Here is a 17,500-nt window from a genome sequence, read left to right on the forward strand (position 1 = left end):
CATATACACACACACCACACACACACATATATATATATACACGTGCATACACAAATATATACTTATATATACACACATACGTGCACATATATATATATATGCAAATAAGTATGTGCGTGAATGTGTATGCGTATGTTGGTAGATAGATGTGTGCTTGTATACATAGGTGTATACGTACCTGCATGCATCCATACAGACCTGTCATTGCGTGTGTGTATGTGTGTGTATGTGTACGTATGTGTGCATGTATGTGTGTGTGTACGTGTGTGTGTGTGCATGTAAGTGTGTGTGTGTGTATACGTGTGTATGTATGTGTGTGTCTGTGTACGTGTGTGTGTATATGCAATAAGTACGTAGATGAATACTGTTTTACGTTTAATATCGGCTTCCATAGTATTTCAAACACTGCCGACTGCCATGTTTTTTTGTTTTTGGCTTCCATAAATATCTCTGTAAACTTTTGTTGCTACTAAAATTTTAAAAATAAAATAATAAAAAACAACCCTTCGTAATTCTGATAGAGAGACCAAAAAAAAAAATGAAGATAAAAATGGTTCATTTGTTTATATTCTTCCCGTTGCCGGCTGTCTTTTCAACCTTACGTGCTTCAACAATCAAATAAGATTTGGAAAAGAATTCATTGAATCAGAGTTTATTTGTCGTTAGAATGGAAATGCAAGTAAATCTAAAAACACAATATTCGGTGACGTGACAATATTAATAAAGAATTTCATATTATTTGCTTAATATATTGCAAGTAATTATTATTATTATTATTATAATTATTATTATTATTATTATTTATATTATTATTATTATTATTATTATTATTATTATTATTATATTATTATTATTATCATCATTATTGTTTTTATTATTATTATTATCATTATTATTATTATTATTATCATTATTATTATTATTATTATTATTATCATTATTATTATTATTATTATTATTGAGTGAGAGAGCAGAGCATGCCATCAAAGTGACACTGGGGTAAAATATACGAAGCCCAATATACCCATCATGACTACCCGTCTGATAAGGGTACACCAGGCACATGCATCACAACCATATGTGCGCGACATGGTGATCTCATATCAAGATAAACAGCACATGACCTTGCAGGTGGGGCCAGTTAGAATTTTCTTCAGGTTGAGTAGCCCATCCTGGCTCAAAAGGTCCCTGAATAAGGGTTGTTTAAGGATGTTGAAAGAACCACCCATGTTTCCAGAGGTGAATTATTCAAACCCCAAAGAACCCCTCTCAACACATGGCTATGATGCTCCCCCACTACTTCTGCTCGTGATCAGAGATGCACATATCGTCAGCCACTAAGGGACATGCTCAACTGGTTACGGTCAAACAACTGACAAGCAAATCTGTGGTATTGAGCAGAATATTTGCTGTAGCCCATCTTTTATACCAAGACAAATCAATGTACATGATAACACTTCCAATCAGTTAAGATCAGAAGCCATCAGGGCATTATTATTATTATTATTATTATTATTATTAAAAACAGAAGCGAAAAAAGAAGAGTGCCATTGTTATCAAGAGAACGATATTTCGGCATGTAGTGTGCCTTCCACAGGTTCAAAACATGTCAATCTACGTCATTTCTGCTAATATTTTATAGGATTGAGGTAACACTTCCAGAAGGTATACAGAAGCAAACAATGGTACTCATCTTTTTCTTTTTTTCTTTTTTCTTTTACTTCTGTATACCTTCTGGAAGAGTTACTTCAATCCTATTAAATATTACCAGAAATGAAGTGGACTGACATGTTTATTTTTTTAACCTGTGGAAGGCACACTACATGCCGAAATATCGTTCACTTGATATTATTATTATTATTATTATTGAGTGAGAGAGCCGTGCATGCCATCAAAGTAACACTGGGGTAAAATATACACAGCCCAGTATACCCATCATGACTACCCGTCTGATAAGGGTACACCAGACACATGCATCACAACCATATGTGCGCGACATGGTGATCTCATATCAAGATAAACAGCACATGATCTTGCAGGTGGGGCCCAGTTAGAATTTTCTTCTGGTAGAGTATTATTATTATTATTATTATTATTGTAGTAGTAGTAGTAGTAGTAGTAGTAGTAGTAGTAGTAGTAGTAGTAGTAGTAGTAGTATAGAAACGATGCTTGAGTTTGGTCTTATTCCTGGTAGGATATGTGTGGGTAGCAAGTTACTGCCTGTAACCTTAAGTATCCACAAGTTTTCGCCAGTCTTTCAAATGCTTAGAATCCTCCTGATAATCCTTGCTGTCCCTAAGAGGCAAACTTCCTTTTGGAACTCTACCGTGTGTTCTATTTCAGTCTCCTTCGGCCATTTGTCTATATCTTGGTTTACTGTTCCCAACAGACCAATTATTATAGGCACGACCTTTACTGTTCGCATGATCCAAATTCTTCCTATTTCAAATTGTAAAGGATTATATTTTCTTTGTTTCTTTCTTCCCCTTTCTTTACAATCCTGGAATCAAATGGGTATGATGGGTCGATAAGTAAGCAACTTCACTTTTCAATATCTATAATTGTAATGTCCGGTCTATTATTTTCTAGCTTCTTGTCCGTTTGAATGGGAAAGTCCCACAAAATTTTACATAACTCCGACTCCAGTACTCTTTCGACTCGGTGATTGTACCATGTGTTTCCAGCTTCAAATCCCCATTTCTGGAAGTTTCCAGTGTAAAACTTTTACAACCTGGTCGTGCCTCCATTTCTTATATTCTTCCTACAAAAAGGAGTCTTAGATGTCAAGAACCCTCCTATTGGGTTACAGCAAGTAACCTTTGATGACAAGAACCCTCCTAAGTATCCTAGCTATCCCAAATAACACTGTTTTCTGGAACTGTACTAAACTGGGTTTTATCCCTATTTCCTCTATGCATCTGTTCATTTCTTTACGGATATTTCCCAATGCACCTATAACTACTGGGATACAGTATTATTTTTTATTGCCCACAAGGGGCTAAACATAGAGAGGACGAACAAGGACAAACAAGGACAAACAAGGACAGACAAAGAGGTTAAGTCGATTACATCGACCCCAGTGAGTAACTGGTACTTATTTAATCGACCCCGAAAGGATGAAAGGCAAAGTCGACCTCTGTGGAATTTGAACTCAGAACGTAAAGACAGACGAAATACCGCTAAGTATTTCGCCCGGCGTGCTAACGTTTCTGACAGCTCGCCGCCTGAGGAATAATAATAATGGTGATGATGATGATGATGATGATGATGATGATGATGATGATGATCTTTTGTCAATAATAATGATAATGATATTTTGTGTAGGGAAATTGTGAGATGCTTCGTTTGACGAGGTATAATCCACTGCTCTCTTCTTATCATGAGACTATTGTAGATTATTGTACATTGTCTCATTAATCTTGCTTGATCTCAGTCGGGGCCTCGGCACCAAATTTTCTGGAAAAATCTACTGATCCCACGCACATAACCACCAGCGTCTGGTTTCTTCTCTTATAATCACTCATTTTGAAAGCATATTCCTGGCTGCTGTGACAAAAGAACAGACTGATAACTCATTTCTCTTTCAAACACAATTTTACTAACTAACCCGAACTTTTCTTTTCTTTTCTGCTGCTTCAATTTCCGCTGTATTTCTTACCTTGTTGCTTAATTAACCCTCGAAATGCACAACGGATGCTCGTAAAATACAATCGTTCTAATATAATGCAATTATATATGAAATGCGATAGGTTTGTGAAGCAAGGAATGGTTCAAGAATTAATCTCCTTTCACACTAATAGTTCAAAGTTCGAAGCAGTCGCTTATTTATCTATTTATTTATTTTGTGGCTTTATGGTAAAAAGCTTGCTTCCCAACCACATGGTTCCAGGTTCAGTCCCACTGTGTAGCACCTTGGGCAAGTGTCTTCTACTGTAGTCTCGGGCCGACCAAATCCTTGCGAGTGTATTTGTTAGACGGAAACCGAAAGAAGCCCATCATATATGTACGTGTGTGTGTGTCTGTCGGTCTATCTGTCTGTCCCCCGCCACCGCGTGAAAAACCGGTATTGGTATGTTTGCGTCCCCGTACTTATCGACCCAAAAAAGACTAATAAAATAAGTACTAGGGTCAATGCCTTCTAATAAAGGTTCTTCAAAGCGGTGCCCCAGCATGGCCGCAGTCTTATGACTGACACAAGTAAAAGGTAAAAAAATAAAACAAACCAGTCCAGTATGAACTTATGTGTAGGTATGGATTTTTATTCTTTTACTTGTTTCAGTCATTTCACTGCGGCCATGCTGGGGCAACACCTTAAGGGGTTTTAGTCGAATAAATCGACTCCGGGACTTATTCTTTGTAAGCCTAGTAGTTACTCTATCTTGCCGAACCGCTAAGTTACGTGGAAATAAACACACCAGCATCGATTATCAAGTGATGGTGGGGGTGGGTCAAACACAAACACACACACACAAATATCACACACACACACACACACACACACAACATATATATATATATAAATATATATATATATATATATATATATATATATAATATATATATATATATATATATACGACGGGCTTCTTCTAGTTCCGTCTACCAAATCAACTCGCAAGGCTTTGGTCGGCCCGAGGTTATAGTAGAAGACACTTGCCCAAGGTGCTACGCAGTGGGACTGAAATCGGAACCCTGTGGCTGGGAAGCAAGTTTCTTACCACGCAGCCACGCCTACGCTTATGTTTGCGTGTGTGCGTATGTGTATGTGTGTGTGTGAGTGTGTGAGTGTTTGCATGTATGTTTTTTTAAATATATATCTTTCACGGAGATTTTTCTCGTCGTTGGAACAAAATTACCTTGTGGTAGCTCATCCACCCAAGCTGCATAGAAAAACCCTTTATTTTTGTTGCTCCCAGACATACAGTTAACCAGTGAATGACCTCCGCCAAATTTGTAACTAACCACGTGATTGCTCAGACATTGCAAAATAAAAAGATATATAAAATAAAAATTATGACTACTGCAGTCATTGCTTGCCATTTCTTCTACTATATAACGGCCATCTTTACTTCAAGTTGGTTTATATTTAGAAAATCTCACATTCTTCTTTACGAGATATGATTCCATCAGCTGCAACTGAAATAGCCGCCATATTTTTTTCCCTCGTTTATGTTAGACAATCCTTCATAACAATGTCTTTCTTTGTTTCTATTTCACTGACGTATATTATAAACCACCGGCATGACCTTTTGCCATTTCTAGAATCTTTGTTTGCTGCAAATGGCTTAGAAATAGTCAACTAAACTTGCAGAAGAGGTGTAAGCGGTGTCCTCAATATGGCTAGTATCGTTTCGACGAGGCCAGAAGATTGAAAAGCAAAATTAATTTTAATGTGTGTGTATGCATGTATGTACCTGTGTGTGCGTGTGTGTGTGTGTGTGTGTGTCTTTGTGTTTCAGTTTGTACCCCCATCACCGCTTGACAACTGGTGTTGGAAAGTTTAACTACCTGTAACATAGCGGTTCGACAAAAATGCCCGATAGAATATGTACTAGCCTTAAAAAAATAAGTCCTGGGGTGGATTTGTTCGCCTAAAGTCCTCCAAGGTGATGCTCCAGCATGGCCACAGTCAAATGATTGAAAAAGGAAAAAGAATAAAAGAATATATACATACATATATATATATATTATATATATAGAATATATATTATATATATATATAGATATATATATATATTCATGTATGTATGTATGTATATATGTACGTATGTATGCATGTATGTATGTATGTATGTATGTATGTATGTATGTATGTATATATTCTTTTATGTGTAGTAAGAAGCTTGCTTCCCAACCATATGGTCCTGAGTTCAGTCCCACTGTGTGGCACCTTGGGCAAGTGTCTTCTACTATAGCCTCGGGCTGATCAAAGCCTTGCGAGTGGATTTGGTAGACGGAAACTGAAAGAATCCTCTCGTATATATGTATATATTAGTGTGTGTGTGTTTGGCCCCCACCAAAACTTGACACCCGATGACGGTGTGTTTATGTCATCATAACTTAACCGTTCGGCAAAAGAGACCGATAGAGTACGTACTAGGCTTACAAAGAATAAGTCCTGGGGTCGATTGCTTCGACTAAAACCCTTTAAAGCGGTGCTCCAGCGTGGCCGCAGTCAAATGACAGAAACAAGTAAAATAATAAAAGAATATACACAGAAATTCGCTAAATCATCCATAGAGTTTTACGAAGAAAACATATTCTGATATAGAATTAAGTCCGGTATCTTCCGAATTCAAGCCATTCCTTGCTGATGAAGCAACGGAAATTGCGGAAACTGATAAAAAATTCTCGAACAACATTTTCGGACGATTGCACTCCCTGTCAGTATATATGTATACAATTATGTGCTTTGACTACAGTATTAGAGTATTTTCGCTCTTATTTCTAGCATTTTCGCTCTTATTTCCAAACGTTATAGGTTCAAAGTTTTTTAGTATATATATGGTATTATGGTAAAGGAACAAGTTTTGATTGGTTCTAATTTTGTTGACGTATTTTTGTTTTTCTCGTGGATGTTTTTGTCAAAATATTTTTATCATAGATATATATGTGTGTGTGCGTTGTGTGTGTGTGTGTGTGTGTGTGTGTTGTGTGTATTGTGTGTTGTGTGTATGTGTGTGTGTGTGTTGTGTGTTGTGTGTGTGTGTGTGGTGTGTGTGTGTGTGTGTTGTGTATTGTGTGTTGTGTGTATGGGTGTGTGTGTGTGTTGTGTGTTGTGTGTGTGTGTGTGTGGGGTGTGTGTGGTGTGTGTGTGTGTGATCGTGTATCCTTGTGTTTCTGTAAGTCTAATCTCTCACGCCTGACAACCGGCATCGGTTTGTTTATGCCTCTGTAACATGGCATTTCGGCCCAAAACAAAAATAAAACCGTTATAATAAGTACCAGACCTATTCTCACATTCACACACCATTTGTTTTTTCTTGATTATCTTACTTAAGATTGAATCCTTCCATTCCTAGTTTCAAAAACGTCTCTCCACGTATTCCTGAAATACCATCACCTATAAACTACTACTACTACAACTACTACTACTACTACTACTACTACTACTACTACTACTACTACTACTACTACTACTACTACTACCACTACTACTACTATATAACGTTGATGTGACAATAACAAAGTGCAGAAGGAAGAATAAAATTAGATGCTGCCAAATATGTATAGAACCCAAAAAATATCTAAACACTCACGCACATATATATATATATATATATATATATATATACATACGCATACACGTATGAGCATGTGTATATGTATGCATGTAAGTATGTGCGTATGTATGTATGTGTTTTTATGTACGTATGCAAGTACGTATGGGTGTGTGTATATATATATATATAGCTTGTATGAATGTATGTTAGCATATGCGTGGACGGGTGCATACATGTGTGTGTGTGTTTGTGTGTGTGTGTTTGTGTGTGTGTGTGTGTGTGTGTTGTGGTGTGTGTGAATATGTATGCTCACACACGTACGCACACACACACTACAAAAGCACTCATCAATGAAGCAATCGATCAATACATTGAAAAAATGCATTTCACGCATGCGCACGCTGGCACCTGTGCACATACCCAGGGCGGTTTGCGCTTGATTACGTAATGAATGCACGCAATAATAGAATAAGTCTTTCGTGGAAGCAAAAACTTGGTCGTGCTAGTGGTGGTGGTGGTGGTGGTAGTGTTGTGCTGCTGCTGCTGCTGCTACTGTTGTTAATGATGATGATCATGATGGCTTCCTTCCCGAACGAACATGTAGCTTTGGGCAGAGTTGCTTGCTTTGCCGTTGATGGTGGAATTTTTACTTAACAAGAACAACAAAACAAACAAACAAAAAAAAGGAACGAACGTACAAAATATTAAACAAACACAGCCAAGCCTTCAATAACAACTCATTGTTTTTAACTTTTTTGTCGAATAATTAACGTTACAACATGGAGTAGACTAAGTAAATTGTATTGCTGTAATCACATAACAGTTGCAACAACAACTTATGTAACAACAACAATAATAACAACAACAACAACAACAACAGTAACAACAACAATAATAAGTGGCTCTCGTGGCTTCTGATCTTAACTGATTGGAAGTGTTATCATGTACATTGTTTTGTCTTGGTATAAAAGATGGGCTACAGCAAATATTCTGCTCAATACCACAGATTTGCTTGTCAGTTGATTGACCTTAACCAGTTGAGCATGTCCCTTAGTGGCTGGCGATATGTGCATCTCTGATCACAAGCAGAAGTAGTAGAGGAGCATCATAGCCATGTGTTGAGAGAAATTTTGCTTCAGAGCTTTGAATATGAAGCGGGCTTTATTTGACAAAGTTACATTTTCAGAACATACAGGTGAGAAAGATTATGTTGATGGCTATGGAAAGTTCTGTCCTAAAGTAGTAAAAAGTATTCAAATATACGCATATGCTATATATGGCAGTATGTCTGTATGTATGTATATATATATATATATATATATATATATATATATATATATATATATATATATATATAGTTATATGTATATATGTATATATGTATATATTATATGTATATTATATGTATATATATATATATACATACATATATATATATATATATGGGAGCGGTTATGAGGTAGGGAGAGAGATAGCACTCTTCTGACGAACTTTATCAATATTGAAACACGTTTTTTAAAGTCATGAGTGGAGTCACAACTAGGAGAACTTACAAATATGCTGTATCGCTCCGTTTTTTTGCTATGTTCATGTAATAAAGTATAAATTCCTGACAGGAATGAAATATTTAACAAGAAGAAAAAAAAATGTGGAGACTGTAGGTAACCTGTTGTTTGATGATTTGAAAGTAGTTTCCTGAGGATATAATATTAGAATTATTTTCTCTGTGTGTGTTTGAGTCGTTTGGTCGTTGGTGATGCGTACGTTTTATTATTACTATTTATCCTTTTTTAAATTAAATGTATGTATGAATACTGCGTTTTGTCTTCCATTTTGAACCTATATGTGTGAATCTGTATGCGTTTGTGTATATGCACATGTGTACGTATCAACAGGTTTATATCTTCAATAATGATATATACACATATGTGTGTGTATGTGTGTGTGTGTGTGAGTGTGTGTGTGTGTGTGTGTGTGTGTGTGTGTGTGTGTGTGTGAGTGTTTGTAGCTCGGCATTTCCTGGTGTATAAATAGGACGGCATCAGGTGGGCTTCTAGCGAGTACGTCTGTATTTCAGCCTGTGTGTGAATATATATATATGTATATATATATATGTGTGCCTGTGTGAATGTGGGTGTGTCTGTTTTCTGTTTGGGGTTTGTTTGTGTATGTGTATGTGTGTGTTTGTGTGTGTGTGTGTGTGTGCGTGTGTGTGAGGGATAGAGAGAGAGAGAGAGAAAGAGAAATGGGGAATAATATGTTACTACACTTTATATAACACGTAGCATACTTTGATCTTACCTAAATGCCAGAAGTAATGAAAAAAAGTAAGCATAAATATCTGTTTCATCTATATGTACACACACACACACACACACACACACACAAACGCATATTTATTTGAACGTACATACATATAAACATACATACACACATACATACATACATACGTACATACATACGTACTTGTATGTGTGTGTGTGAATACATATATAAATATATATATATATATATATATATATATATATATATATATATATATATATGCATATATATATATACATATACATATATATACATATACATATATATATACAAATATATATACTCATATATAAAAGAATATACACATATATACACATATATACATGTATATGTCTATATATATGTATATGTCTATATATATATACATATATATATGTCTATATATATGTCTATATATATGTCTATATATATGTATATGTCTATATATATATACATATATATAAATATATATGTATATATATACATATATATATATATGTATATGTATGTATGTATGTATGTATCTATATGCGTTGATATGTGTTTTAATCACATATGTCTTTATATTGTACAAATTACTGGTGCGTTAACTGTTTTATTTCGATGTTATTCTGTACTAGAGAGTATATCTATAGATTTCAGCCGACGCCATATTTGTATGTCAGACATAAATATCTTGTCAACGTGTACACTAACATCGTAAACATGGAAAGAGAGATCGGCAGAACTAACTTCGCTCCCGTGTGAAAATTTCGTGTATTCGGGGGTCCGATCAATAAGTGTCCGGGCTGTTGTCATAATAACGAAGTTAAATCATGCCGATCGAAGCCGCCTGGCACAGATTGACCTTGAACTCTGCTGTGCATCTGCTCTAAGTTTTAGCGTTCTCACTCACTTCCGCTGTTTACAGCAGTGCTTGGAAGGAAGGTGTGTAGTGTGTGATTGTCGCATTGACCATGACAGAAAAAGTTGAGCAGAGAATCTGCATCAAATTTTGCCAAAAGCTTGGCGATACCTGCTCAGAGGCCTACGCAAAGTTTTCAAAAAGCTCTCACCGTTCTCGACACAATCAAGATTTTGTGATGGAGACAGGGAAATAAGTTGTGCGAGCGACGGTCAAGCCAAGAAAGAAAGAAAGATCATGCATGGCCGAGCACCGGTCACGTGGGAGGAACAGAGAGAGGTAGGGAGCAGAGGGATTGAAGAATTAGGGAAGGAACTAGAGAGAGGGGGAAAGGTACAAGGGAGACAACAGAGGAAAGTAGAGAGATTGAAGAAAGAGAATGCCAAGAAATGTGAGAGAGGGTGAGCGAGAAAACGAAAATGGAAAGAAAGAGGATGCCAAGAAAGTGGGAAAGGGGGAGCGAGAAAAGAAAAGAGGAAAAAAAGAAGAAAGTCGTTCAGAATTTAGATATATACTTACCAGCTGAGCTAAAGGTGTACGTACGTCGCTATATCTATATATATAAAACTGTAGTTGTGTGAGTGTCTGTCCCCTTCGATTTAGATTCCTAACTACTCCCACATTTTGCGGTGCAGTTTAACCAAAACCGGATATCTTATAGTCGTGATTCATATCGAGCCCTTCTGGGTATTAGCGCGCGTCTACGATGAGTCTACGATTTTTTTTTTAATTTACCATCATTTTTTTCCATTTTAATGCATTTTTTCGCTATTATATAAGGGAAGTAACTCTCTAAAAATGTCTACGATGAGTCTACGATTTTTAAAAGAATTTACCATCATTTTTTTTCCATTTTAATGCATTTTTTCGCTATTATATAAGGGAAGTAACTCTCTAAAAATGTCTACGATGAGTCAACGATTTTTAAAAAAAATGACCATCATTTTTTTTCCATTTTTAATGCATTTTTTTGCTATTTTTGGCTATAACTCTCTAAAAATGCTTATATAGTTATTTCCCTACAAACCCGAGCAACGCCGGGCGATACTGCTAGTGTATATATAAATAACAAAAGAACGGAACAAGAATGTAACAGACGACAATGAAGACATACGGACATTTATGGTTATATAGGTAATGTGGAAACGTAGGGTCTATGTGCACCTGTTCAATACTTTGTGCCTCTGCTGACATTGTGCCAGTATTCGAAACCTATATTTTGTGTGTGTTTCTCTTTCCTTCTCTCTTACTCTCTGCTTCTCCTACACTTTTTCTAAATCTCTCTCTTTTTTTAAAATTCAGGATGGCCGTACAGCATTACACATCGCTAGTGAAAATGGCTATACGGAAGTGTGTGACCTACTTTTGGAATATGGTGCCAATCCGAATGCAGAGACGCTGGTAAGATAATTCATTGTTCTTTCTAGCCGGATGCTATATATTTATATGTGTTTGTGTCTGTGTGTTTATAGATAGATCGTTGATAGATCATTAGCCACTACACACATTTTTTTCTCTCCTTCTTTCTCTCCTTGTTTTCTGTGTCCTTTTCTGTAGAACAGCGTAGGTTCGAAACGTAAAAGACTTTTTCTATTCCCTGGGCGTTATACTAATACATCTGTTTGTTTTTTCGTAAACTCTCCCTATGTATATATATATATGTGTGTGTATATATATATATAGATATATATATATATATATATATATATATATATTATATATATATATATATATAATTATATATGTTCTATGGCAGACATATTCTCCAGTGCTCAAAGAAAGAATCGTCAGATATAGTTAGTGATCATTCGCTTAAAACAAGCCGCCATGTTGCTTTTAAGCATGTTTTGATCTTACTGTCCAAATTACAAAGTGCATAAGCTTATACAATAAATAATCATTGATTCTATTGAGTGACATTTCTGTATGAGTAAGTATACACACGCATACACACGTACATATGTACGTATTTATGTATTTGTGTGTATGTATGTAATTATGTATGTAATGTATATGTATATCTATGTATTGTTTTATTGGCATGTTATTTAAAGTTGCTATCAATGCTCTGAGTTTTGTGGCGTCAGTTTATTAACGCATTGCCTGTTCGCGTCTGCTGGTTTCAGAAAGAAATGACACCGCTCCATCTGTCGGCAAACCATGGACATACGGACGTCGTGGCGAAGCTACTTCACTTTGGCTGCGGAGTAAACGCTCAAAACTTTGTGAGTATATAACGCCAGATCATCGTCATCATCATCGTCATCATCATCATCATCATCATCATCATCATCATCGTCGTCGTCGTCATCGTCGTCGTCGTCGTCGTCGTCATCATCATCATCATCGTTATCGTCATCATCATCAACATCATCGTCGCCGTCGTTATCATCATCATCATCATCATCATCATCATCATCATCGTCATCGTTATCGTCGTCGTCGTCGTCGTCATCATCATCATCATCATCGTCGCCGTCGTTATCATCATCAACATCATCGTCGCTGTCGTTATCATCATCATCATCATCATCATCGTTATCGTCGTCGTCGTCGTTATCATCAACATCATGATCGCCATCACCGTCATCATCACTACCGCCGTCAACATCGACTATCACAGTGGCCGTCTTTGGTATCAGATAACAATAATTAATGGAGACTTACTCTGAGAAGCTCACCTCGTGGGGATTTAAGTGAAAGCACTTAAAACCAAGTCAAAGTAACAGGTAGCGTGAATCTCCTGTCAAAATCTCGATCTACGGGCTCCGTCCGTTTTCCATTTGTTTGAATCAGTAGTTTCCAGTCAGGTAGCGTCACTGTAGCACTTTGCTGATATCGATCTTTCTGACCCCAAGCTCCGTCAACTGCGGTATTCCCTCTAGGCCCTGGTTTGCCTTCGATAGTCTTCCGTCTATATGTCAATAACTTTCTTGCCCTCACCCCAACACTATCCATTCCTAAGAGGGTGATATTTTGCTTCAATCCTCCGTATAACCTACTAGTTTTACTCCCCCGCCTCTCTCTCTCTCTTCTCTCTCTCTCTGTCTCTCTCTCTCTGTCTCTCTCTCTGTCTCTGTCTCTGTCTCTCTCTCTCTCTCTCTCTCTCTCTATCTATCTATCTATCTATCTATCTCTCGCTGTTTTTCACTTCTTCGGTTCCTCTTGATGCACGAGAATTTACGAGGTTATTCAACTGTCATCATCTTCGTAAAGTGCTTCAACGTATAACCTAAACAACTCGAGTTCGATCTACACCGAGTCCGTGCACAGAGACCACGTGACCATATTCCAATGACGTCATGCCAGTCTTGTCTCTTTCTGTAGAAATTTCTTTGCGCATCAAGAAAATTTTATCGCTCTTCTTTCCACAATGTGCACACTACAATTAGAATCTTTCGGGTCAATACAAATACTCTGTTTTATGATTATTGGCGATCTCTTCTGGCAAACACCCATCCTCAACTTAACAAAAACTGCATCTCAAACACTGATCTCGTCTCTTTAGGGCCATTTCTAATAAGAATGTTCCATTCCTAAAACTCTATGAAGCTCAGGTTAGGCCTACAGTAGAACCCTAGAACCTTGCTTCGACATGTGGAAATGGTGTCACTGGTACCACTCATATAGACTACATCCAAGATCAGTTCTCAAGAAAATTACATAACCTCTGTTCTTTTGATGTAAAATTTGATGTTTTATTAACAATGAAAGAACACGTATAAAAGTATAAAAGATTACATTATCGGGAGAAAAAAAACCCATAACTATGTCACCAAGGAAACGAAGAAAAATGAGTGTGGGAATTAAACTACGTTACCAAGGAAACGAGGGGTGTGTGGGAATTAAACAATCAAGGAAACAAGAGGGGGGAAAGGTGTGGGAATTAAACTACGTCACCAAGGAAACAAAGGGGAAAGGGTGTGAGAATTAAACTACGTCACATAGAGCGTTCCGTTCCTGCTTGGGTTTCACTTTGTTCTTTTATACTGCGGTCAACTCAACCAGCTGTTCTCTTCCCTAGAATGCGTGACCATGTGCCTATGTAATAAAAAAAATGGTCCTCCGTTGGTTACGGCGACGAGTGTTCCAGTCGATCTGTTCAACGGAACTCTTGCTCGGGAAATTTACGTGCAAGTGGCTGAGTGTACCCTTAATGTAGTTCTCAGGGAGAATGTGAGAAAGCTGGCCCCCTTTGAATTACAGGTATGATTCATTTTTGCCAGCTAAGTGGACTGAAGCAATAAGAAATAAAGTGTCTTGCTCAGAGGCACAACGTGCCGCGGGGATCGAACTCACAACCATACGATCGTGGGCCGAATACCCTGACCACTAAGTTACGCATCTTCACTAATGAAGATAAAAGCAACATTATATGAAACACCTTGAAGCCTTTACATTCTGTGGCGTTGAAACATCGCGCTTCCTCTTCTCATTGGTCGACAACATGAAGAACTACGATCCTACAAATCAGCCTGTATGCAGTCGCTTCATCTGCTAGAAAAAGCAGCTATATCCTCAGCAAACTACATCTTATCTTCTCAAAAACATTACACATAAAATATATGATGAGCAAAGTTAAGATGGTCAGCGCTGAAATGCTTTTGACCAACGATCTCACTCTTGACGGAGGGCTAGTAAAGGTCATCTTCATAATCGCTTCTTCTAGACCGAAACGATGAAAAACATCGTACTGCTGTCGATCTTATCGAATACAGACGCCACCAAATTGTGAGATTTCGTGTCTATGTTATACATCGTTATTACCATTGTGTCAATAGGCTGGCAGAATCTGTAGTGTGCCGGAGAAAAAGCTTACATGTATTTCTTCCGGTGAGCTGGTAGAAATGTTAGCATGCCGGGCGACATGTTTAACGATATTTCGTCTACCGCTACGTTCTGAGTTCAAATTCCGCCGAGGTCGACTTTGCCTTTCATCCATTCGGGGTCGATAACTTAAGTACCAGTTACGCACTGGGGTCGATATCATCGACTTAATCCATCTGTCTGTCCTTGTTTGTCCTCTCTGTATTTAGCCCCTTGTGGGTAGTTAGTAAAGAAATAGGTATTTCTTCCGGCTCTTTGCGTTCTGAGCTCAGGTCTCACTGTGGTCGACTTTACCTGTCATCTTTTCGGGGCCAAGAAGATAAAGTATGAGTCAAGCCACGGGGCTGTTTTAATCGAGTAAACCCCTCAAAATTGTTGGTCTTGAGTCAAAACTAGAACGAATTATTTATCAGCTGGCAGAATCGTTAGCACGCAGGACGAAATACTTAGCGGCCTTTCGTCTGTCTACAGGTTCGGAGTTCAAATCCCACCGAGGGCGACTTTGCCTTTCATCCTTTCGGAGTCGATAAATTAAGTACCAGTTGAGTACTGGGGTTGGTGTAATCCACTATCTCCCTCCCCCAAATTTCAGGCCTTGTGCCTAGAGTAGAAAGGATTATTATTATTATTATTATTATTATTATATTATTATTATTATTATTAAAAGAATATATATAGATATAGATATATGTGAATGCACATACACACACACATATATATACATACATACATACATACATATATATATATATATATATATATATATTATATATATATATATATATATATATATATATAATATATATATATATTGTATAGTGTGTTTCTAGTATTGATTTGGTTTGTGTTTCGGTTGTGTGTTTCGCCTAATAGGCGATTAGTGTGAACATTTGCAATACATTATCTTTTACACAAAGCGATAAAATTTCAATAAATTTATACATTGATTCAACAACCATCACTCGCCATCTTGCTCGTTTGTTTTTCTATTGTCTTCGTTGTTATTTTAACAAAATGAAAGAATTACTTCCAGAGCAGTGAAGCAGCTGATGTCTCCCGTTATTTGTCTCCGATGAATTGGTAGAATCATAGAGCGATGGACAAAATACCTCATGGTATTTATGTTCAAGATTTTTATGTTCTGATTTCAAATCCTAATGAGGGTAACTTCATTTTTTATCCTTTCGGGGTCTGTACGAGATTTTGTTGTTGATTTTATTAGTAACAAAATTGGCTTTACTTCTACAATACACAAAACATCTTTTTTTCAATTCTTATACAATTTTAAATAATATTTAATTATAAAAATACAATGTGGAAGCGCAATGGCCCAGTGGTTAGGGCATCGGACTCGCGGTCGGAGGATCGCGGTTTCGATTCTCAGATCGGACATTGTGTGTGTTTATTGAGAGAAAGTACCTGAAGTTCCACGAGGCTCCGGCAGTGGGTGGTGGCGACCCCTGTTGTACTCTTTCGCCCCAACTTTCTGTCACTCTTTCTTCCTGTTTCTTGAGTAACGCTGCGATGGACTGGCGTCCCGTCCAGCTGGGGGGAACACATACGCCACACAAACCGGAAAACCGGGCCCATGAGCCTGGCTAGGCTTGAAAAGGGCGCATAAAAATACAATAGCATTTTTTAAACATCAAATGGCTATGAGGGTTCATTCGAGTAAATTAGAAACGAAAGAGGTTCATAGGTAAAAAAAAATGGTTGAGAACCACAGAACTAAACGCTCTCTTCCTTTGTGTGGTATGTTATAAGTCAATCAATTCTGTCTGTATTAATCTTTTAAGGTTGTAAAGATAACCTTAACAATTGATGTAGTAGCACTGCTAACACAGCAGAACAAGGAACTGACTTATAAAAGGAACTACTTTGTAGTATATCAATGGTTGCATAACGAAATACCTTGTGTTTAGAAGTCATTAATCTTTTTTTTTTCCCTTCTTTGTTTACTTTATTTCCAGCAAGGAAACACTGCCCTACATTTGTCCGCCATGGGAAACCATGCAGATACTGCCAAAATTCTTGTACAAGCAGGGTGTGAACTAGATTTACCAAATTACGTAAGTAAATTCCAGAACGATATTTGTGTGTGCGTTTTTGAGTGTATGTGTGTGTGTGTGTGTGTAAGGGCTTATGGCCTAATGGTTATGGTGTTGCACTTACGATCGCAAGATCCTAGTTTCAATTCCTGGACTGGGTGATGTCTTGCTTTTATTTTATTCTTTTACTTATT

General features: G+C 37.2%; 1 protein-coding gene across 1 annotated transcript in view; it reads left to right on the forward strand.

Moving 5' to 3' along the window:
• Window positions 1-17,500, forward strand: part of LOC115229022 (ankyrin repeat and death domain-containing protein 1A-like) — a gene marked incomplete at its 5' end in the record, with an annotated part of 29,308 nt that overhangs the window by 3,702 nt on the left and 8,106 nt on the right. The window contains 3 exons of the mRNA XM_029799450.2: window positions 11,734-11,832; window positions 12,558-12,656; window positions 17,229-17,327. Of these exons, the coding sequence (XP_029655310.1) occupies window positions 11,734-11,832; window positions 12,558-12,656; window positions 17,229-17,327 (297 nt within the window). The remainder of the gene's footprint in view (window positions 1-11,733; window positions 11,833-12,557; window positions 12,657-17,228; window positions 17,328-17,500) is intronic.

This window comes from Octopus sinensis, unplaced genomic scaffold (genome assembly GCF_006345805.1).
Source record: "Octopus sinensis unplaced genomic scaffold, ASM634580v1 Contig11632, whole genome shotgun sequence".
NCBI lineage: Eukaryota > Metazoa > Mollusca > Cephalopoda > Octopoda > Octopodidae > Octopus > Octopus sinensis.